The 22,959-nt window shown below is 42.3% G+C and overlaps 1 protein-coding gene across 5 annotated transcripts; it reads right to left on the bottom strand.

Moving 5' to 3' along the window:
- Window positions 1–1,467: 1,467 nt before the first annotated feature.
- Window positions 1,468–17,263, bottom strand: SLC35E3 (solute carrier family 35 member E3). 5 transcript variants are annotated; one of them, XR_006604630.1, is made up of 6 exons: window positions 16,607–17,260; window positions 15,626–15,736; window positions 10,971–11,129; window positions 6,953–8,059; window positions 4,191–4,743; window positions 1,468–2,855 (listed from the first exon to the last, which is right to left on the bottom strand). XR_006604630.1 is itself a non-coding variant. In XM_004752459.3 (5 exons), exons 1-5 carry the CDS (start codon window positions 17,006–17,008, stop codon window positions 3,451–3,453), a joined length of 942 nt encoding a protein of 313 aa, XP_004752516.1. In that variant the 5' UTR covers window positions 17,009–17,263; the 3' UTR covers window positions 1,468–3,450. The 5 variants fall into 5 exon arrangements, 1 of the variants encoding a protein (XP_004752516.1); XR_006604629.1 differs by having other exon boundaries at window positions 4,191–4,397; XR_006604632.1 differs by lacking the exon at window positions 4,191–4,743.
- Between the last annotated feature and the right edge of the window lie 5,696 nt (window positions 17,264–22,959).

Raw genomic sequence — 22,959 nt, 5'->3', positions numbered from 1 at the left:
CCCCTCCCTCTACATATCTAACTTCCATAAATCCATCAGAGCTCAGCTCAGTCGGCTTTTCTTCATGGGCACCCTCACAGCCAGCCAATTCTGGACCAGATTCTTGTTATATGCTCTAGAGAAGTACGTGTTTAGCATTTATCTGAATTTGTCATCATAAACTCACTTCGTTTTCATTGAATGCCTTATTTTTACACTTGATCTTAGCCAAAAGGCCGAGAAGCGATTGAATGCCTTATTTTTAATGTCTTTTTTTATTTAATTAATATTTTCTCTGCTAGAAAGTATAGCAAGTAAATCCAGTTCAAGTTTTGGACTAGAAATGCCAACAGAATGTATCAAATAAATCTCGTCTCCATTCTTTCTATCAGACATTCACCTTTGGCCATTCTGTATATTCATTCACCCAACAACTACTTACTGATGGAGTCAGTGGAATTCTTGATTAATGCTATTGCTTTTATTTTTTTAAAAAGATTTTATTTATTGGTCAGAGAGAGAGAGAGAGAGAGAGAGCACAAGCAGGCAGAGTGGCAGGCAGAGGCAGAGAGAGAAGCAAGCTCCCTGCCAAGCAAGGAGCCTGCTGTGGGACTCGATCCCAGGACCCTGGCTTAACCAACTGAGCCACCCAGGCATCCCAGTGCTGTTGCTTTAAAAAACAAAACAAAACAAAAAACTAGTAACTTATAAAATGACAAGGTTTAAAAAGCATTTTTAAAAATGAAACAGGAGAGGGGCACCTGGGTGGCTCAGTTGGTTAAGGGGCTGCCTTTGGCTCAGGTCATGATCTTGGGGTCCTGGGATTAAGCCCTGCATTGGGCTCTCCGCTGAGCGATGAGTCTGCTTCTCTCTCTGCCTCTGTGATCCCTCTCTCTCTGTGATTGCTTTTGCTCTCTCAAATAAAATCTTTAAAAAATAAAAAAAATAAAAAGTAAGTAAAAATGAAACAGGAGAAAGCCTGTTTCATTTCAGAGACAGAGTTCTCCTTTAAGGTATATTATTTTTTTTTAGATTTTATTTATTTATTTTAGAGAGAGAGAGCATGATTGGGGGTAGGGGTAGAGGGAGGGAATCCCAAGCATGGGACTGATTCCCCACTAAGCATGGAGCCCGGCACTGGGCTCCATCTCAGGACTCCAAGATCAGGATCTGAGCAGAAATCAAGAGTCAGATACTTAACTGACTGAGCCACCCAGGCACCCCATGTTATGACTATTTTTAAAAGATTTCATTTTTTAAAGTAATCTCTATACCCAACACTGGGCTCGAACCCACAACCCCAAGATCAAGAGTCACATGCTCCTCTGACTGAGCCAGCCAGGTGCCCCTGTGTTAAATTTAAAGTAGCATGAAAATTTTGTATTAGATTCTGCATTTTTGGGAGCTGGACAGGCCAGCATTACCACTGCAAACACACACAGATGCTCTCCTTCTTTCACCGGTTCTATAAAGTTCTGACACACAATATGAAAGTAAAAATAACAGGTTCTCTTTATTTGTAACAGGTAAAAACTGAAGTTCGGCCATTTAACACAGAATTAAAAACAAGTACAGTTACATCTGTAACAAAAAGACAGTGAGGGTTCCTCCACAGCACAGTTTCTGTGGCTGCGCCCAGTTATTCCTCCAGGAATTTCCTTTTCAATGGGAAGATCATCTTCAGGGCAAAAACTGTTGATGAGACTCCAGTTCCAGTGGTAGGAATTTTATTCATTTTTATATACACATACCCTGACCCGATCTTGCTCTAACCTTTTTATTGCCTTCCTACTGACATCAGTCATTTATTATAAGCCTCCCCAATATGATTATACCCCCAAGTATTTACAGTTAAAAAGAATTTCCGCAAAACACAAATCAACTCAGTTGTTCATATGCAGAAGTCACGTAATCCTTGCTGCATGGAAATACTTTTCTCCAGCTTTAGGGAAATAATTATATGTTAATTTAAACACATCCAGAGAACATTTCTTAGACAAACATAATGCCTGAGGCTCATCTGGTAAGAAAGATAGCTTCCTAGTTCTTAGCACAATAAAGTATATCTTTAGAAACTGAGAAGAATCAAAGAATATTTAAAACAAAAACAGAAAATCATACACACTAGTCACTTGACAATTGACCGATACCTTGAAATTCTGTCAAAACAGATTTTCAGTGAGGTTTTTCATTTCAAACAGGCCAGGGGAAAAAAATCCTAAAAGGTATATGTAACATTTTTAAAAGAGTTATTTATTACAAGAGGGACCGTTGCAGTCAATTTATTGTGCGAAGTTACCAACAACAGCTTTTAATGCTCAACTGTGAAGAAGCTGGAAGGCAGAAACACATTTTGCAAGGAAATGTGTGGCGCACTACATTGCCTTCGGTCGAAACCCTGTATTTCCCTTGTAAGCTAATTTTAAAAAATTATCCCCTTAATAACTAATGGAACTGGTTAAATATTGACTATTTTTCTACTGCTCTTTAAAAGCTTTCCACACATTTTCACCATGTTTCTGCTTAATGTTTGAATAGTATTTGCCCTGACTTTTGCAATGACAATTTTCCTCAGCCACCTTAGAAAGAGAATTCACTATAAAGCTTTCAGCGTCAGAGAAAGCTCCATGCCGGCCTCCAGTGTGGAAGGGAGGGTGACAGCAAGGAGGTGACAGCAAGAAGTTACCAAAAGGAAATGCTCAAAGAGGCCAAGAGAACAAATGGGATAAGACACTTGCTCAGTTCCATCCACCGTCTCCTCTTCTGTTTTTTTAACATCCGATACAGTTTCTAGAGTTCACTGAAAGCTCAGAAACAAGAGAATACTAATAGCAACTGCAGTTTTCTGGATAACGTGTAACTTCTATCCATTTTCTCTGAAAAAAAAAATGGTACTTTTAGATTTGGATTTTTTCTTATGGGCTTCTTTCCTATGCTTTGCTTTCTATAAATGCTATTTCATTCCCGTTAGTGAAATAAGCAGGAAGTTACACTAGACAAACTAAAATAGAAATGCTAGATTTAAATTCTGACTTGAACACTTTGGCTGAAATTATAAAAGAGCTCACACTGGGGTCAACCTATAAGTAAGCAGAGGAGTCCTTGCTGTCCTTCCTTAGAAGGGTCTGAACACTTACAAACCACGACACATGTGTAGTGCGGTGATCTGGACCCCTCTGTCCCTATTATAGAACTTTAATTTCATGTATTTCATTTGGTATAATCAAATCATCCCACAGACTTCATATAACCAGTCCTGGAAAAGAAGCATGAGCCATGGTCTTAGAGGTATTCTAAAAGAGAAAGTCCTATTTATGAATAAAATTTCCTTTGTGTTACATCTTGCAAACCATCATTCACTGAATTTTGATATACAAATTTTTCCTCTTCTATGAAAAGTAACTTGCATACTCAATTAACATTTTTTAAAAATCTTCCTGGGGTGACTTTCTCTTCTCCGCCAAAACCTAATTATGGACGCTGTACCAATTTACTCTTACTTCCTTCCTGTTCACTGAGTTTAAAATGGGTATAGGCGAGAATGCCAAATAATGTGCATAACATGCCGAGACCCTGATTAATTGACAATGGATCCTTAAATAAAACATAGCCTCCAAATAAAGTAATGCAGAACTTGAAGTGTCCAAACATGTTATAGCTGACGTTTTTGGCTAAGGATCAACAAAACCAACAAGGTAGATTGAGACAGCCACACACTCACACACACACTGAGAAGGGAAAGCAAGCTAGGTGTTACATTCACACGGGCGCGCACACATTTGTGTGAAGCAAAGCCTTCCCGTGGCTGGAGAACTGCATGAAGCACGGACTGATTCACACCCCCAACCTCTCCACCCCCGCCCCCATACAGGAAACAAGGACTTTGGCCTCGTCAATCCCAGGCTTCAGCAACAGGGACCCGAGACTGCCTCAACCACCTCGACTATCTCTCTCCAGAGCAAAGGGGCTTTGCTATAAGGCTGGAAAGGAATTGGGAACAAGGTATAGAGAAGCTATTTTGCCCAGCAACTTATGACTATGTTTTACAGTGCTCTTTCTAATAAACTTCCCCTGGCAAATGCGGGAGATGCGCGTGGCAGCAGAGGGCAGACTCAAGGTAAACACACCCAGCAGGGCTCTGTTTGGGAGGGAAACGCAGGGGCCCATGCTACCTGCGCGTGTCCCCTCACGTCATCAGGCATAACATTTACCTTCACTGCGGGATCATTCTTCCCATCCTGCAACTGTTAGGGCCCAAGGATTTCAAATAACTTAGATCACCGCGTTGGGAAGTGGCAGAGTTGGAGTCCAGACGGGACGGGTCTATTTAAGTCCAACTCCACGTTCCAGTCTGGGGTGCGGCCAGCAGTAACATGCCACCAGATTCAGGCTTTCCAGATCTCTGTGCTGAAGATAGACTAAACACGTACCATACCTTCAAAAATCAGGCTTTCCATATTTTACACGTTTTTCCACATAAATCAGGACTTCACTATGTTTTCAGATGTCTACTGTGTAGCCGGCTATTCTTCCAGTAACGCTATTCGAAATAGCTACCAGGGGCGCCTGGGTGGCTCAGTCGGTTGAGCGTCTGCCTTCTGTTCAGGTCTTGATCCCAGGGTCGTGGGCTCAAACCCAAAGTGGAGTCAGGCTCTCTGCTCAGTGGGAGGCCTGCTTCTCTATCCCCTTCTGGTTGCTGCGCACCACCCCCCACTGGCTTGTGCGCTCTAGTGCTCACTCTCTGTCAAATAAAATTTTAAAAATCTAAAAAAAGAAAGAAAAGAAACAGCTGCCACTCTGTGCCTCAGCTTCCCTGCCTGTACAATGGAAACTGATAAAAGCGACCTCACGGATTAATTAAGCTAATATACGCACCCCGTGTGTCAGCAGCTGTCAACAGCAGCATTTATGCATGATACACACCTGCCGGGGGCTTGGGGCATCTTCTTGGGGCAACACTCCCCGCACCCCGACCCTGCAGATGTGACCAGCGCTGACTGATGGCAGAGGAGAGTGACAGCTGCAGGGCCGGGCCGGGCCGGGTGTGCACACCTGGGCCTTCTGACCTCTCCGCTCCCGCTCTGTTTTCTGCCGGTTCCTTCCGGGCAGGAGAACGCTGGCCGTGTGACCAGGGGATCTGTGCTCGCCTGACCCACCAGATGGCATTTCCTGAGGGACAGAGGCTCTTCCCCAGGAGCTAATTCTAACCGTTAGGGGACAGGCTTCATTTTCCACGGGGAACTATCTGAAAGCCACTGGTTCTAACACTTCAGTGTTAGAATACTCCTCAGATCATCATGAGATGATCTGTGGAAGACAGTTATGTGAGAGGGAAGGCATATGTAAAGAAAATTCTTCAGTGAGGTAAAAATAATAATAATAATAATAAATTAAAAAAATATATATATACACACACTTTCAATTAAATAAAAAAGGAACACTCTACACCTGGTATTTCCAATTCCCCTCTCTAGTTCCCCTCACTGCCCCAGTCAGGCTTTCCCCCGATGCTCAGAAAGCTCTTGTCAGAACAGCAGCGCCCTCCACCTTCCCAAGACCCCTCCTCAATTCCTGGCCTTCCTCGGCTTGACCTGTCAGTGGCATTCAACATGGCTGACCCCCCTCCTCCTCCCCTACCTTGGTCGCTACTCCACTTAGCCTGTTCCTCTTAGCTCTGGAACAGTCGACACGGACGGGACCCAGGACCCAATCTCTGGGAGGCTCTTCTACTTGTTTACTTGGTAATTGGCCTCCCTGCTTCAAACAGCCTCCACACAGGACACCTGACTGTCCCTGGAACAGGTGCAGCTGAGATCCCGACCTTGAACTCTCAGACTTGCTCTCCGCACAGCTCCCCACCCCCAAACCTCCTTCGGGCTGTTCTACTTCAGCTGCGGCAGTGCCATTCTTTCAGTGCAGTGCTCCTCAGCCGGGGTGACGTTGCCACCAAAGAGGACTAGACATCTTTCGGCTATCATAATTGGGAAAAAGGGGGCGCCACTGGCACCCAGCAGGCAGAAGCCGGGGTGCTGCTGAATATCCTGGAGTGCACCCGACAGGCGTCTGCAAACAAGAACTGTCCAACCCACACGGTCAACTGCACTCATGCTGAAACACCCGCTTCAGGCCGTCCTCAACATCGTAGCCCAGAGTGATCATGTTGGAAGGTAGATAAAAGCTCGTCCCTTCTTTGCTCCGAGTGCCAACAGCTTCCCATCTCAGGTGCAAGCTCTGCTCAGCCCAGCGCCCTGTTCTGCTCAGAGCCTTACTATTCCCCACGCTGCGCTCTCCCTGCTGCAACCTCGAGGCCTCCTGGTTGCTCGTCAGGGCCTCCCTGCGGCTCCCTCTGCCAGGAACACTCTTCATCCTGGTCTGCATGGGGTGGCTTCATTTCCTCCAGGTCTTCACTCCAAAATCCCCTCCCTGTAGATGCCCTCCTGACTCTCCCTGCGAATTTCAACCCAGTCCCCGACATTTCAGATTCTCTTCCCTGCTTTACTTTTTGTCCTTGGCACCTCACAGTATCTGACACTATACATGTATACGTGAATTTTTTTCTTTAGTCTCCCTCACCAGAAAGGAAACCTGGGAGAGCAAGGATTTTTGCTCACCCCTGTATCTCCATGCCCAACATATGGTAGATATTCATCATGGAAGGACTTATTAAGTCAGTGAATGGTTTATAGTGGTTGTTCAATAAACATTGGTTGAGGGGCACCTGGGTGGCTCAGTTGTTAAGGTTGTTGGCCTTTGGCTCAGGTCATGATGCCAGGGTCCTGAGATCGAGCCCTGTATCGGACTCCCTGCTTAGCCAGGAACCTGCCTCTCTCTCTCCCACTCCCCCTGCTTGTGTTCCCTCTCTCACTGTCTTTCTCTGTCAAATAAATATAATCTTAATAATAATAATTTAAAATTTTAAAAAAATATTGGTTGAATGAATGAATGTTCTTAATCAGGGCACAGCACTGGATACCTTGATTCGGCAGCAGGGGACAAGGTCGGGGACTAGACTCTGTGGGTCCAAATCTGGATACCAGACTTCTCAGCCATATGACCTTAAGCATATGACTTAACGTCTCTGCACCTCTGCTTCCTCCTCTGCAAAATATAATGATAGAATTTATCCGACAGAGCTGCTTTGAGAGTCCAATGCCTACTACATCTGAGGCGTTTCTTTCCAACAGAGCCTGGTGCAAGATAAATATTTACTAAATGTAGGGGATTTTTGGTTTTTAAATCATTCTTATTATAACTGTTGTATTTATTGATAGTTGACAAATAGGCTGCTTTTTAACTTTGGTGACATCTCAGCGTTCACTCATTTAAATAGATCAGCACACTTTGGATATGATGTTACTAAACTACCTCTCTGAATTGGGGAAATCCTTCTTTGCCTTTGCTTAAGAGTGGAGAAGGAGTGAAATGAGAAGAGAAACAGAATGACAAGCAAAATGTTACAAATGATTCAGACCTTTGAGGCCTGATTTCATTTCTTGATTGGGAAGTAATACTGAGAAAAACAGGCACACCCATATCCAAATAAGTACAAAACCATGTTCAAAAGTCAGATGTCAATGGTCTGAAGTTATCTTTTGTTTTTGGATTGGCTGTACCTGTACTTTAATACTACAGGGACTGAAAATTGATTAAAAAAAAAAAACCAACAACAACAACAAAACCCAGCATCCATTCCATTATCCACTCAACAAGTATTTATTTAACTCTACTATAGGGCAGGCTTGGTGTTCTATGTTGATTTTGATAAGGGTAAAGGTCACTTGCTGCATAAGAAAACTAACCTATTTCCCTGGCTCACCTTTCTTTAAGTTTCCATAGAGTCTAATGTGGAAAGATACAGGAAAAGACTGAAGATCAGCCTAGCTACTCAATTTAGAACACGTAATAGTAAATGCAAGACTCACAGAAGGAAATGAATGTGACAGAGTTTGGGAAAATAGAAAAGACAATGCATTCATGAGCCGTTAGGAAAAGGATACGTGACTGGTGACGTGTTCCCAATGATCCAATAAATCGATAAGTTCACCATGAAAGCGATTACTCCAGAGAGCAGCACCATAAGCTACAAACAAACCCAAAGAATCATTAATGTAAAGCAGTTGCGATCATTATCATCATCAAGTAAAAATCCATCTCATTGGGCATTTCTAAAAACTTAAATAACCACCATTAAGAACAAGAGTTTAAAAAAAATCCATTTGGGAGACGGCAAGAATTGAGGGTAAAATAGCGGAACGAATACTATTTGAAATGTAATTTTGTCTACAAGGTGCAATAGAAAGTTCTCCAGTAACATCCTGGTTGAATGTAAATTTCCAGGTTCACTTTTCTTATCCATCTGATGAAAATTTATTTTGTAATAATTTCTAATTATAAAAGTAATACACATTCCATATAGAAAAATCAGAAAATAAAAGATAAGAAAAAAGAAGGTAAGGACTTTTATAATCCTAACCACCCACCACTGTTAATACCTTTGTATGTATCCTTCCAGATGTTTTTCTATTAATTGCTCATATTTATCCTTATTTAAATTAAATCAATGGGTGTTCAGTGGTTTTCCATGACCTTTTGAGGAACAGAATAGGGTCTTGTCCTCAAAGAGCTTGGAAACCACTTGACGACATACTAAAAATCATGATAATCATAGCTGGCACTTACCCAGCACTTATGACGTGCCAACAACTGTCCTCCATGTTTTACATATATTAACTAGTTTAGTCCTCACAAACACCCATGAGGTAGTAAAATATTATCCCTTTTCACAGACGAACAGAGGAAGGAAAAGCACTTTGCCTTAGATCACACAGTAGTATGTGGTAGGGTTGAGATGAAGCCCAGGCAGACTGATTCTGGAGGCCCAGTATATAACCCATTCCACTGTGCCACCTCTTAGCCACAGGAAAGCCAGTGAACTCAGGAAATAGGTAAAAGGGTCTGGAATGCTGCCTCATGAAGAGACGAACACACAATAGATTTTTTATGAATCTCTAGGCAGGAGATATCATTTAGGGCTCGGAGAGGGAGTGGGTGTTTGGACCTTGAATGCATGTACAGATTAGACAAAGAAGGGGTAGGACTCCAAGCAGTCGTAACAGTAGGGGCCAAAGCACGGCTGCAAGAAAGCACAAGACGTGTGCGTGGGACGTGAAGAAACTGGCTTGGCTGAGGATGGGGGACAAAGTGGCTAAGCCCCTGTGGGCCCCTAGTGCATCCATTCAGACCTTTCCCACTGTTGTATTTAAAAGATTATAAAATTATATTCTACTTCCAAAATAAGAGAATCAGATAAAGTATCAGTTATGATTTGAATTATTAAGAAATATAAATTCTAAAGAAAAAATGTCGTATTTGAAGAGTCCTCTATCCCCTGAGGCTTTTATCAGCTTTTAGATCACGGAGGTCACAGGAGGACTGAAGGAGCTGGACTGTGTCCTATTTAGGTAACAAAAGTAACACTTCATTTGTTTTACCACAGTGAGTCCGTTATATTTTCAACTAAGAGCATTAAAGACTTAAAAACTGTTTCTAGAAATATACTGTTGTTAATTTTATTGAGTTGACAGAATGTTACACGCGTACTCCTTGATGACTTGAACCATCACTGAAAACATAATTGCCTGCTCTACTTTGAGGCAACGATGCCCTCTAGGGACCTTAAGGAACGAAGGTGACTCTTTCTCACTCAGTGGACTCAGACCGCTATGCTCTTAGTTCCTCTGACTTTTTGGGGGCCACTTTTCTTCTTCGACTCTGTCAGGGGGCCTATCGCAGAAAGCCCCTCCTTTCGGTTTAAGCTATCTATGCTGCAAGAGTGTGAAGACCAGGTAACCAAGACGGCTAGCACTTTGGTAAAATTAAGAGGAAATACTATCTGAGAGACGGACAAGTGATTTCTACCGTGGATAAAAGGTTATATGCAAAGATGTGAACTGGAAACCACCAGCATTTGCTCACAGGCAGCGGAGCAGAGCACCTGAGAACATGGGTTTTGGAGTCAGCATGCTTGGTCTGCTGACTGATTGTGGGGTCTTAAGTCAGCTCCTTACATCTGCCCCTCAGTTTCCTCATCCTCTACCCTAAATATGAGGATAATAATAGCAGTCACCTAATAACGTTGTTATGATGATTAAATAAGTTAACATTTGCCAAGTGTTGGAGTTGTTCTCAGGATAGAGTGAGGGCTGTGCAAGTTTGAGAAATGATCACTACCAACAAACAAGCTTTTTCTGCGTACTGTGTTCCAAAGGTTAAGGTTGTGGGAAGCAGAAATTCCTTCCCTAAGGAGGGGGGTTGTACTTTCTAACTTAAAATGTCCCCAAAGTACACCTCCCTTTGATCTGGACATTCTGCTCTTAGAACTCTATTCCAAAGGAAAAAAAAGCGCCAGTTCCCAAAGATATATATAATAAGGCTGTCTACTGCAACACCGGATCTATGATACGGACACTGAACAGAACATCTGAAGAGATGTTCATGAGGTACGAAGCGAGAAAAGCAAGATGCAGAAAATTATTTTCGTTATGACCCCACTTTTGTCAAAGAAATAAACATTTAATTTATGTATATACATGTGTGTATGTGTATGTGTACTGTTTACATGCGTATGGATAGCACAGAGCAAAATATGGAAGAACACACACTAGAATGTTAACAAGACTTACCTCCAGGGGCAGAGACGGGGAAATGAAATGCTGAATGTGTGCGGGGAGGAGGGCTGGGGAAAAGGAATCCATGATCAGAACAGCATTTATGACACGAGTCCGTGTCTATAAAATTACACACACACACACACACACACGCTGTGCCTCAGTCTCTTCATCTAAAAGAGAATCCTTCGCTTGCCTCCCTTCAAGGGTAATTATGAAGATTAAATGTGAGAATGGATCTGAGATCGTGCTCTGAAAACTAAAAATCGCACTAATAGCAGAGGGATGATTCTCTTGTTTCTTAGCGAAACAATGAGAACTTACCAATGCAGACAGTGACCAGGGGCCAAATATTCCTCCTTCTCCGAACACTGGCTCGAAGAAGGGCACAGCGACCAGCAACATGGCGGAGGACATGGGGGCCTGGTAATACAAGAGCTGCATGGAGTTCACTTGCAATTCATGCTGCTTGGCTCCTACCCACTGAAAATCAGGAGACGAAAGGCTTGAGGTTAGGAAAAAGAACCATCACCACTTAGTAAACAAAAGATGTGACTCCAGTCACCAGGATGGGAACATGGGGCAGGGCTGAGGGAAGCAGAAATGCCTAATTCTTCTACAAGACTCCAAAGATCATTTTTTTTTTTTTTAAAGATCAATAATATACAAATGTCCTTGAAGCACCCTGGATGAAAGGAGCTTTGCAAATTCAATGTATGACAATCTATTTTCTTTTCAGTTATAAAGAAGGAGAAAAAATATCCTCTCTTCCCTGCTGACCCTAGTAAATGGGGCAAGTCAATGAATTCATATGGGGGGGCCCACGGATATCAGATCTTGGGAAAAGGAGTGGACATTTAGGTGACCAGCAGGAACAGAGATGCAGTGTTAGACTTCACGTCTTTCTAAAACTGCTCCCCCACCCCTCAAAAGAAGTAGGGGGTAAGCAGGGCAGACTAATTAGGGATTGACAGGAACCTCAGCGATCCTGGCTGCCAGTGTGGGTGGCTAGGGTATTATGTGAGACCTTTTCATTAATGTAAGAAAACCCAGACAATGGCAGAAGGAATTTTCTTCTTTCTGGATGATTTTACTGTGAGTAATCCCCCATGAGTACACTAGAAGAAAGTAGGTAATTGCAAATCACTTTAAAAGACTGTATCAGGGGTGGCTCAGTTGGTTAAGTGTCTGCCTTGGGCTCACGTCATGATCTCAGGGTCCTGGAATCGAGCCCACATCGGCAGGCTCTCTGCTCTTCGGGGAGCCTGCTTCTCCTTCTCCCTCTCCCTGACACTCACCCTGTTTGTGCGTGGGCTCACTCTCTCTGTCAAATAAGATAAAAATCTTAAAAAAATAAACAAATAAAGATTGTATCATTCAAGGGGTGCCCACGTGGCTCAGTCAGTTGAGTGTCTAACCCTTGATTTTGGCTCAGCTCCTGCTCTCAGGATTGTGGGATCGAGCCTAAGTTGGGTTCCACACTGAGTGCAGAGCTGGCTGGTCACTCTTCCTCTGCTCCTCCCCCTGTTCATTCTCTCTCTTTTTCTAAAATAAACAAAATCTTTTAAAAAGATTTTTTTAAAAAAACCTATATTATTCAGGAGAACCAACACCTCAAAACCTCAAATCCCATCCATCCTCAAAATGTTTCACCAATACGACTAAAAGGAGGCTTTAAAGAAGGCCTGACAGGACTGGTTGAATACGATCTGGCAGGAACAGCCAAGCTTTTGAATAACTGCTCCTACATAATTCTTTTTCCTGTAGATCTGGGTATCCTGTTCTATAAACTCGAAAGCTATAGAAATACACCAAGACAAAAATAGAAGAGCAGGAAATTTGAAACATACTCTGCCCGCCTTCACTGAGAGTCTTCTGTGACTACAAAGGACAAAGAACCAATTCTTCTGCGGCCTGCTCCTGGGAAGGGTACAGGGAGCAAAAACGGAGGCAGAGTGTGGATGCCCGCACCTCGGTTTCTTTAGCAGCCTCACTGGATAGCTGCGTGTGTGACAGAGAACCGCCTGGAATGGTGGCTCTTCTCAAGGCCTCCATTTCTCACTGCACTGCTCCCTGGCTTCTGCCCACCATCACTCTAATGCAACTGCTCCCCCAAAGGGCACTCTCACCTTCAGAGGTGACATCCATCTGCCCTCTTCCTGTGGGGGCTGTCTGCGGAACAGGCAAACGTCTCCTGGAAGACCTTGACTTCTGGTCTGCACTGTTTCCTCACTCACGTCTTCCTTCATTGACTATATGTAAGGTAGATGTCCCATCTTTTTCTTTTATCTCCCTGACTGATCTCACTTACACCTGAAGACATCTCCAGCTCTGACCTCCTTTCTCAGGGCACCGCTAGTCCCCAAACTCCAACAGCTTACCGGCTGCCTTCACTTACACGATCTGCAGGGACTGTTCTAAAGCCAAGTCAGTACTTACCTCCCCAAATTAGCTCCTCCTGTGTTCCTCCCATCATTAAAGACCTCATCTCCCCCAAGGATGAGATGCCTTCCTTTTCTCATTCTACATTCTGTCCGGTACTGCTCATTCCTTCTCCAAAAAGTTCCTGGGCTCTGTGTTTTCCTCTCCCACTTTCTGTCCGGTGCCTTCCTGTCTTTCCCTTGAACCACAGACAGCTTCCTAGCTGCTCATCTGTCACTGTCACCAGTTACTTCACTGAAACACAGGTAATGATCAAGTCACTCCCCCGCTCCCCCAATCTAAACCCCTTCCTGGCGCCTGCAGGATAAGGAGCACACTTCCTCAGCATGACATTCAAGACTGTGCCATCTGGTCTTGCCCACCCTTAAGCCTCAGGTTTCTACAAGGCAACTAGAATCTCACCAAATCCATCAAGTTCTCCAGAAATGCTCCGTATGTCCACACATCGTTGCAAAGAAAGACCTCTGCTGTACTGCTCTGCTAAGCAAATTCCTGTGGGCCCTTCCATTTAAATCGCTAACTTTTCCATGAAGTCTTAACCTCACCACTCCCTTGTAGAACTGCCACTTCCTCCTGGATGTTCCGCGGAACTTTCCTCAGACCCTGAGCTACACTGCGATTAGCGCTCTACATGTGTTTCTACCATGCTGAATTTTAGTTGCTTTTCATCTTTGTATCTTCAAGGCTGAGCATCAAGCAAAAGGAATGTCTGCTGAACGAATGCCTAAGGTAATCTGCCATCTTTCCACAACTAAAGCTATTACCTTATCACTCATCTTTTAACTCCTTTGATTGCCCTAACACTATAAGAAGAAATAACTTAGAAATTACACCTGGATACAATGGGAAACTACAGCCTTTTTTTTTTTTTAAGATTTTATTTATTTATTTGACAGAGATCACAAGCAGACAGAGAGGTAGGCAGAGAGAGGGGGAAGCAGGCTCCCCGCTGAGCAGAGAGCCCGATGTGGGGCTCAATCCCAGGACCCTGAGATCATGACCTGAGCTGAAGGCAGAGGCTTAACTCACTGAGCCACCCAGGCACCCCGAAAATACAGCTTTTTTAAAGTGAACTTTTGGGGAGTCCTTAACAGTACTTTTACTGTTTACTAATAATAGAAAACTCTGCCTATTAGTTTGTCCACAATCATTCCTTAGTCAATCCCATTTCAAATATGTACCTGAGGGATACAGAATCCTAATCTACAGTATCTATCTTTGATTCTAATCTACAGTAATTTTGAGGCTTGTGGGGAAAATGGTCATATTGGAAAGGACAGTGAATACTCTGAGTTGAATTTATGTGTCAGGGATACAAGAAATTCTGATGTTCAATAAATAAAATTTTTTGTTGTACTTAGTAAATAAGTAATCCCTCTTGGGCAAAAAAAAATCTGCTTAACAAAAAAAGAGGCACAGGAATGTTCACTTACTATATCTAATAACAAAATTTAAACTCACTGAAGTATATCTAAGCAAACCTTCTTAAAGCACAAGGGTTAGCTTGCTCTAATTCCTCTCTGTAGTGAGAGTATCTTGGAGCCAAATGACAGCACAGAGTGGTCTTCCTGACATCTCTTCCTGACATTGGTCTCTTATTTACACAGCTCCTTCCCACTTAAAAATGTACTCAATCCCACAATGTCTATACAACAATGTTTCTGAAATGATCAGTACTATAATGTTTCAGATGCTAAGCCTGTATTCTTAAACCTGTAACATTCATAACAAGAACACCTTAGTTTATAACCAGCAGATATTTGTGGGGAAAAAAAAATCAGTTACACAATTTGGTTCTGACTCCCCATGCAGGCACACACAGAATTTCCAGTCCAAGGTTTTCAGTATAGAGAAAATAGTTTCACAGCACCCTACACCAAGTTATTTTTCCCAACTACCTAAGAAACAACAACAAAAAATACTTGCTGAGATTTTACTGTAATGAAGTGAGTGGATCCAGGCATAAATTTTTAATGAGAGCCTCCTATAGGCAAGGCACTGGGATACAATAGTACCAGAAGTGAAATACCCATTGCTAGAAAATATGGATATAGACAAATCATTGGAAGGTGATGTACAAGTAGTGTCAGCAGCATATTTTTTGAGGAAAAGATTTAAAAATCTCAAATTTTCCTTTCCTGTTCAAATTTTGGAAATGGACTTGCTCCTTCATAGTAATCTTATAATTAAAGAGTAAATCACAAATTTCACCAGTAGTCTTGGTTTCAAGAATGAAGTCTTATTACTTATTTTGTAAAGATTTCCCAGATAATGCTACAGCATCCTCACAAACTCAGACTGTGAAGCATGGATATTATACACTTACAACAGGTCGGGAGGTACTTGGTGAGCATCAAACACCAAAGTTTCTCTGACTCCTTTCTTCTCTTCACCTTGAGTCAGACAATTTATGCAATTATGCTTTCTTCCCAACAGTCTATTGTCTCTATACTGTATTTTCTAAACCTTGGGATACAGCTTCAAAATTTATGAAATCTGCTAAAAAGGCACATAAAGAAAAAAAAAAAATTACCAACCACTTGATAAAGGGATGTAACTAAAACACCAAGAGCAGCAAACACCATTCCAAGGAAATTAAACTTCACATCGTAATAAGAATTTAGGATTACACCTAAGGTTATAGGAATCTGTAAAGAAAAAGAGGCAAATGTCGTTCAGATTAAATTCATGAGACATAAATGTAGTATTTCTTTCATGTTGTCTTACAAGGTTAATCATAAAAACATCACTGGGAAACAATGAACCTCTATAATTGGATTTTTTTTCCATTTGAAAAAACAAACTGATTTCTTCAAAATGAAATAAGTTAATTCTATATTTATGTTCATATTTAATTCTACTTAAAATTCTGGGTAAAATTAATGAGTCAATGCATTGCAATTTGCAACAAACACATTAAACCTGCAAGTACAGAGGACCCTCCCCAAACTAGTGTCTAAACAAACCATAAGCATGAAGGTATAACAAAAGCATTAAGAATTTAAATACTGTAAATTATTAAGTACTAAAATTATCATCTCCTTTTATTTAAAGACACAAAAAAACCTCTGCAGTATGTCACTGCAGACATACTCAGAGACATATTGTATATTGAATCTTTAACGTTTACCATATAAGATTTTATTCTCCTGGATCAAAGGAGGGCCATTTTTCAGTTTGAGATTTTGCAGATATTCTGAAACGCTGAACTGCATAATGCAATACAGCTTTCTTTTCTTACCAATCACAGCATTTACAGATTTCCAACAAACAGTAGTTACTAAAACTTAAACAAGCACACTCTTCTGGGCTAAGAACCCAACAGAGTGCCAAGATGACTTTATTCACCTCTCCCAAATAAACCTGAAGTTCACATGGCCACGGATGACTCACTGGTGGATTTCAAGACGATGGGGAAAGAGTGTGGCACAAGGCTAAACATTCGAATTTCCCGGGGAGAAAGACGGTCCAGGAGATGGACTGGTAAAGGTGCGCCTTGCCAAGCTGAAGCTACTCACCAGCGTGAGCTGTATTTTGGTAGAGAAGGTTTTCTTGTAGCAGAGGGTCTGGATGACTATGATGACCGGCGTGGTCATGGCCTTGGCCAGCTGATAGGTGCCTATGGTGTTATTCTGCAGAGAGAGGTTGGTGAAGACCACGAAGCCACAGAAGCTGAGGGCCAGGAGGAGGAGTTTGGAAGGCGGTAGACTTTTGGGGGCAAAGATGTCCAGCTTCTGGCAGATGTACAAGCCCAGCCAGGTGACCACGAAGTGCACCAGGGTCAGGCTCATGTTAGGGAAGCCGTGGTGCACATAGATCCATTTGTTGAGAAACACGATGCAGATGGACACCAGGAGGTTGAGCAGGAGCCCAGCGGCGATGCGCCCGTTGCCTCGCATTCGGTCCGCAAGCGATGCCATAATCCCGGCCAAGCCGGAGCCCTCCAGCCCCGGAGAGGGATGCCCAGCCTGCCTCCCGCTGCTCTCCCCCTCCTCCGCCGCCGCCACGTCCTCTCCGGCTTCACGGTCTGGCCCGGGAGAGGCATGCACTCTCCACGTCCCCGGCGGGCAGCAGCCTCAGCCGCACACACATGCTCCGCCGCCGCCCATTCAGCTGGTGACGACGCGGCAGCACGTCCCGCGCGCCCCGCCCCGCTCCGCCCGCGACCACGTGGTTCGGGGCGCCCGAGCTTCCGCCCCCGAGGTGTGGATGGGGCGGTCTCTACCCTGCACAGGCGCGTTGGGCTCGGCGTGAGATTAAAAGCGCGTCCTCGGTCCCCTACCTCTTTGGTGGCCTAACGTCAGCTCTGGTTGGGTCCGTCTGGGACCCCTCTCTTGATGTTGGACTTCTCCTGGGTGTCAGCTGACTCACTCGCTAGACAGCTGCTTTCAAGCTGGTGGAGTGCGGACGCTATGGGCCAGTTTTATGTACGAGACAGGTGCTGAGCAGATGTGGTCATAGCCAAAGAAGGGACAGCATTACTTCTTGGAAGCTTATTTTTAAACATTTTTTTAAAAGATTTTATTTATTTATTTGACAGATAGAGATCACAAGTAGGTAGAGAGGCACTTATTTTTAAACATTTTATCTTAACAATCAAAACATACAAAAATAGCACGATGAACTCATACTTATCATCGTTAGTACACCATTTCGATTTTCTTTTTGAATCAATGTTGGGGCTTTTAATTGTTCTTGAAAAATAGCCGGCAAACCTAAATGTCCTGATATACTTGGTTAGCGTTGTATATAGTGACCTACCATATTTAAAATTTATTTTTATCTATTGTCCTACCACTTACTGTAAAAACGCATTTGGGTGTTTTTTTTTTTTTTTTTTTTTGTCCCTTGATTAGTCTTGCCAGTAATCTGACTATTTTAAGCTTAAGTTTTTATTTTATTTGGAGAGAGAGCGAGAGCACGCAAGCACATAAGCAGGGGGAACAGGCAGCAGAAGCAGGCTCCCTGCGGAGCAGAGAGCCGGATGGGCTATGGGATCCCAGGGCTCTGGGATCATGACCGGAGTCTGAGCTGAAGGCAGATGCTTAACCGACTGAACCAGGGATCCCATAGTTTGACTATTTTATTGGCCTTTTCAATGATTTTGATTCAGGTTATTTCCTTTTTTCTTTTTTCTCCCTAATTTCTTGAATAGAATGTTCAGTTAATTTACTTAAAAATAAAAGGACTTCGGGGCACCTGGGTGGCTCAGTGGGTTGAGCACAACTCGTGGTTTCACTCAGGTCATGACCTCAGGGTGAAGAGATGGAGCCCCTAGTCTGGGGTGCTGAACTCAGCTGCCCAGAGTCTGCTGGAGTTACCTCCCTTCTCCTTTCCATCCTCTTTGCTCTTCCCCAGGCTCACTTGGGGATGGGCATACATGCTCTTTCTCTCCCTCAAATAAATACTTGAAAAATAATTTAAAAAAAAAGGACTTGGGGCGCCTGGGTGGCTCAGTGGGTTGAGCCGCTGCCTTCGGCTCAGGTCATGATCTCACCGTCCTGGGATCGAGTCCCGCATCGGGCTCTCTGCTCAGCAGGGAGCCTGCTTCCTCCTCTCTCTCTGCCTGCCTCTCTGCCTACTTGTGATCTCTCTCTGTCAAATAAATAAATAATCTTTAAAAAAAAAAAAAAAAGGACTTAGGCTAGGAGTTTCCCTCCTGAGAATACCTTTACTCACAGTCAAGACAGTATAATATTCTCAGTCCTTAATTCCTTTTTTTTTAAATATTTTATTTTTTATTCGACAAAAAGACAGTGAGAGGGAATACAAGCATAGGGAGTGGGAGAGGGAGAAGCAGGCTTCCCACTGAGCAGGGAGACCTATGTGGGGCTCAATCCTCTTGGGATCAGATGTGTAACGACTGAGCTACCCAGGTGCCCCAGTCCTTAATTCCCAAGTAGTCTGATTGACAATTTTAATTTCCTCTTTGATGTAAGAATTATTTAAATATTGAGCCCCTGTTTTGTGTCAGGCACTAAATTTGGCACCTGGAAGATAGTGTGGAGTAAAGCCAGACCAGACCCTCTCCCTTAGAACTTAGTGAGAGAAGACTGGTAGTAAACAATGATCAACTATGATAATGAATATTTTGAGGTAATAAAATATGGTCCTGTGAAGTTATAATACAATTAGATCTAAACTTGGGGAGAGGGAGGTGGTCAGTGGGTTCCCCAAGGAAATGAATCTTCAAGATACAAGAATGAGAATTACGCAAGGTCTAAAGTCGAATTTTCCTAACATGGTCTTCTTGATAAGCTTTTCTTCCTATCATGCCACCAAATTCTATGGATTCTTACCACACCATGTGCCCTTCCCACTGTTTATATTGCCATTCTCCCTTCCAATTTGGATCCACAGAACCCTCTAATCAGTGATTTACAATGTTTACCCTCACCTGCTTGCCAGTTAAGGGCCGTGGCAACCTGTCTTCATTTAGTCTACTCAATTGTCCCCTTGTGCTTATAGATTTGGACTGTTAATTCAAATGCCTTTTGTGTTAGGGTTACTGAGTCTAACCCCATATTTGCCATTTAATCCAGATTTCTACTGTTCTGGAAACTGCCCTTCTCCAGACTGATTTAATGATTAAGCAGCTTTCTTGACCTTCTTCACAAAGCACAGTAGTCCTAATCTTTACTTGTCCTGAAATGGGATTATAATCTTTATTCTCATTTACAAATGTTGAAAATAGAGGTTAATGGCTGTTATCTTGCAGCTGGAGGTATGAGAGTAAGATTCCAACTCAGATTTCTCTGGTTCCTGGCCCACTTCCCCTCCTTTTTATTTTGGAAAATTTCAAACTCGTGCAAAGTTAAAATACCCATCACCTGGTTTCACCAGCTGCCATTTTCATGTGTACCTACTCCTCACCTCTTCATTTGTTATCTCCAAAGAAAATTTACATTCACTCAAATGCAATAATCTAAAGTGTACATTTTTTTGATAAATGGAGGCACCTGTGTAACCCACACCAGTTAAGATACAGTATACTTCCATCACCTCACAAAACTCCCTAGAAAATCCCCACCCCCCCATGCCCAAGAGGAAATCACTTTTTTCATTTTTCCTTAACCATGGTTTTGACTGTTCTAGAACTTCATGTAAATGGATCGTACAGTATGTACTTCTGGTGTCTAGGTTCTTTTGCTGGGTAGAACAGTTCTTTCCTTTTTATATTGCTGAGTAGTGTTTTGTATGAACATACTGCAGCTTGTTTAGTCATCCTATTGATGGTCATTTGGGTCATTTCCAATTTGGGGCTATTATAAATAATGCTGCTATGAATACATTTGCACAAGTGTTCTTTGGAATTTAGTTTGAGTAAATAAATATATGAGTGAAATATCTAGGTTAAAGGATAGGGGATTATAAAAAAGTCAAAACTTTTCCCAAAGAGTGTACCATCTTATATTTCCCCAGCAATGTATCAGTCACAGTTGTTCCACAATTTGGTGGTGTCAGTTTTTTATTTTAGCCATTTTGATGGCTATATAGTGTTATCTCCTTGTTGCTTCCTTTGCATTTCCCATGACTTGAGTACTTTTTCATGGGTTTTCTGATTATGCATATTCCCTTCCTTTACGAATCGTCTTTTTTTTTTTTTTTGCGCCACTTTTTGCTTTATTATTTAATTGAAAGAGTTCTTTGTATATTCTAAGTAGGAAGGTTTTTTTGGTCAGATATATTTTTGCAAATATTTTCTCCCAGTCTGTGTCTACTCTATTTATTTTCATAATGGGGTCTTTTTTTTTTTTAAGATTTTATGTATTTATTTATTTGTCAGAGAGAGAGAGAGAGAGAGAGAAAGCACAAGCAGGCAGAGGCAGAGAGAGAAGCAGGCTCCCCGCTGAGCAAGGAACCCCACATGGGACTCGATCCCAGGATCCTGGGATTATGACCCGAGCTGAAGGTAGCAGCTTAACTGATTGAGCCACCCAGGCGTCCCCATAATGGGGTCTTTGATGAGCAGTTTTATATTTCAATGAAATAATATTTCCTTTATGCTTATTGCTTTCTGTCAATAGGAAAAATCTTTTTTTCTTGTATAGGAAATCTTTGCCTACTCACAGGTCATTAAAGATTTTATTTTTCTTCAAACCTTTAGTTTTAGCTTTTATAATGAGGCTTATAATCCACTTCTAATTAATTTTTGTGACTAGTATAAAGTGGGGGCCATGATTCATTTCTTTTCCATATGGATATTTAGTTGTTCTGTCACTATTTAACTCCACTCAAATCTTTTATTTTGAAGATTTTTAAATCTACAGAAAAGTTGAGATTAATAAACATGACTGTGCCCTTCACATAGATTATGCAGTTAATATTTTGACATATTTATCTGTGTAGACTTTTAAAGCTAAACCTATTTTTAAATTTTTATTTATTTTTAAAAGTATTTTGTGATCTCTTTCTCTCTGTTAAATAAATTAATAAATCTTAAAAAAAATAAATAAAATAATTTTTTTTAAGGATTTATTTATTTGACAGAGAGATCACAAGTAGGCAGAGAGGCAGGCAGAGAGAGAAGGGGAAGCAGGCCCCCCGCTGAGCAGAGAGCCCAATGTGGGACTCGATCCCAGAACCCTGAGATCATGACCTGAGCATGAGGCAGAGACTTAACCCACTGAGCCACCCAGGCGCCCTAAATTTTTATTTATTTTTTAAGTGATCTCTATACCCAACATGGGGCTAGAACTCACCACCCCAAGATGAAGAGTCACATGCTCTATCCATGTCTAGCCAGCCAGCCAGGTGCCCCAAAGCTAAACTGTTTTAAAGTGCAGACTTCATGGCCTTTCATCTCTAAATATTTCAGTAGGTATCTCTTATTCTTTTTAAAGATTTTATTTATTTGCCAGAGAGAGAGAGAGAGAGAAAGAGAGAGAGAAGAAGCAGGGGGACTAGCAGCAGGCAGAAGGAGAAGCAGGTTTCCAGTTAGCAGGGATCCCAGGCCCCTGGGATCATGACCTGAGCTGAAGGCAGACATTTAACAACTGAGTCACCCAGGCGTCCATTGGGGTGTATCTCTGAAGAATAAAAGACACTATAATATCTGGTCACAATTATCACACCTAAGAAGATTAATTCAGTCATACCAAGTAATATATAATCTATCTTCTTGCTGAAATACTAGTTAGAATTGTGTTAAACCTGTTTATCAATTTGGCATCTTTACTATGTTGAGTCTTCTGTTTAATGAATATGGTATGTCTCTCCATTTTGCTCTTTTTTAGTTTATCAGTATTTTGTATTTTCAGCATACAAATCTTATACATATTTTTTAAGATTTAGACTTCCAAGTCAGTTCATACTGCTTCACCTCATTTTTTTAATGTATAAAAACTAAAGAGGTTTTGGAAAGTAAGTATTTCCTCTGGATTGTTCTTGCTAGCATAAGAACTTGAGGCGGAGTCCACTGCCTCTACACCTCTCCAGGGCTGATGCAAACAGTTGTATCATGATCAACTCCCGCTGTGTTCGGTACAATATCCATCTCTGATTTAAGCCAGAATACCCCAAGCTAATTAAAATCACCTATGGCATATTATACTTAAATATACAACTTCCAGGACCCTATACCAGGCCTCCTAGCCAGACGTCTCTAGGGTGGCATCTATAAATACATCTTTAAGAAACGGCTCAGGTGTGGGGTGCCTGGGTGGCTCAGTCATTAAGCATCTGCCTTCAGCTCAGGTCATGATCCCAGCGTCCTGGAATCAAGCCTTGCATCAGGTTCCCAGCTCCACTGGAAGCCTGCTTCTCCCTCTCCTGCTTCCTCTGCCTGTACTCCCTCTCTCACTGTCGCTCTGTCAAATAAAATCTTAAAAAAATATCTGATATCTGATTCTGGATTTCGGCTCAGGTCATG

Source organism: Mustela putorius, unplaced genomic scaffold (genome assembly GCF_011764305.1).
Source record: "Mustela putorius furo isolate JIRA1106 unplaced genomic scaffold, ASM1176430v1.1 tig00537227_pilon_pilon_pilon, whole genome shotgun sequence".
NCBI classification, from domain to species: domain Eukaryota; kingdom Metazoa; phylum Chordata; class Mammalia; order Carnivora; family Mustelidae; genus Mustela; species Mustela putorius.
Note: the sequence above shows the minus strand (reverse complement) of the source record. Positions and strands in the feature narration are given on the sequence as shown.

Excerpts from the sequence above, each read along its gene's own strand:
- SLC35E3 (XM_004752459.3), bottom strand. The coding sequence starts at position 17,008 with ATGGCATCGCTTGCGGACCGAATGCGAGGCAACGGGCGCATCGCCGCT. Across the intron at positions 8,060-10,970 it reads CCTGGTCACTGTCTGCATTG|CTTATGGTGCTGCTCTCTGG; the intron begins GTAAGTTCTCAT and ends GTTTGTTTGTAG. Across the intron at positions 3,638-7,976 it reads GGGAACACGTCACCAGTCAC|CTATAACATGTTTGGACACT; the intron begins GTATCCTTTTCC and ends CAAAAACGTCAG.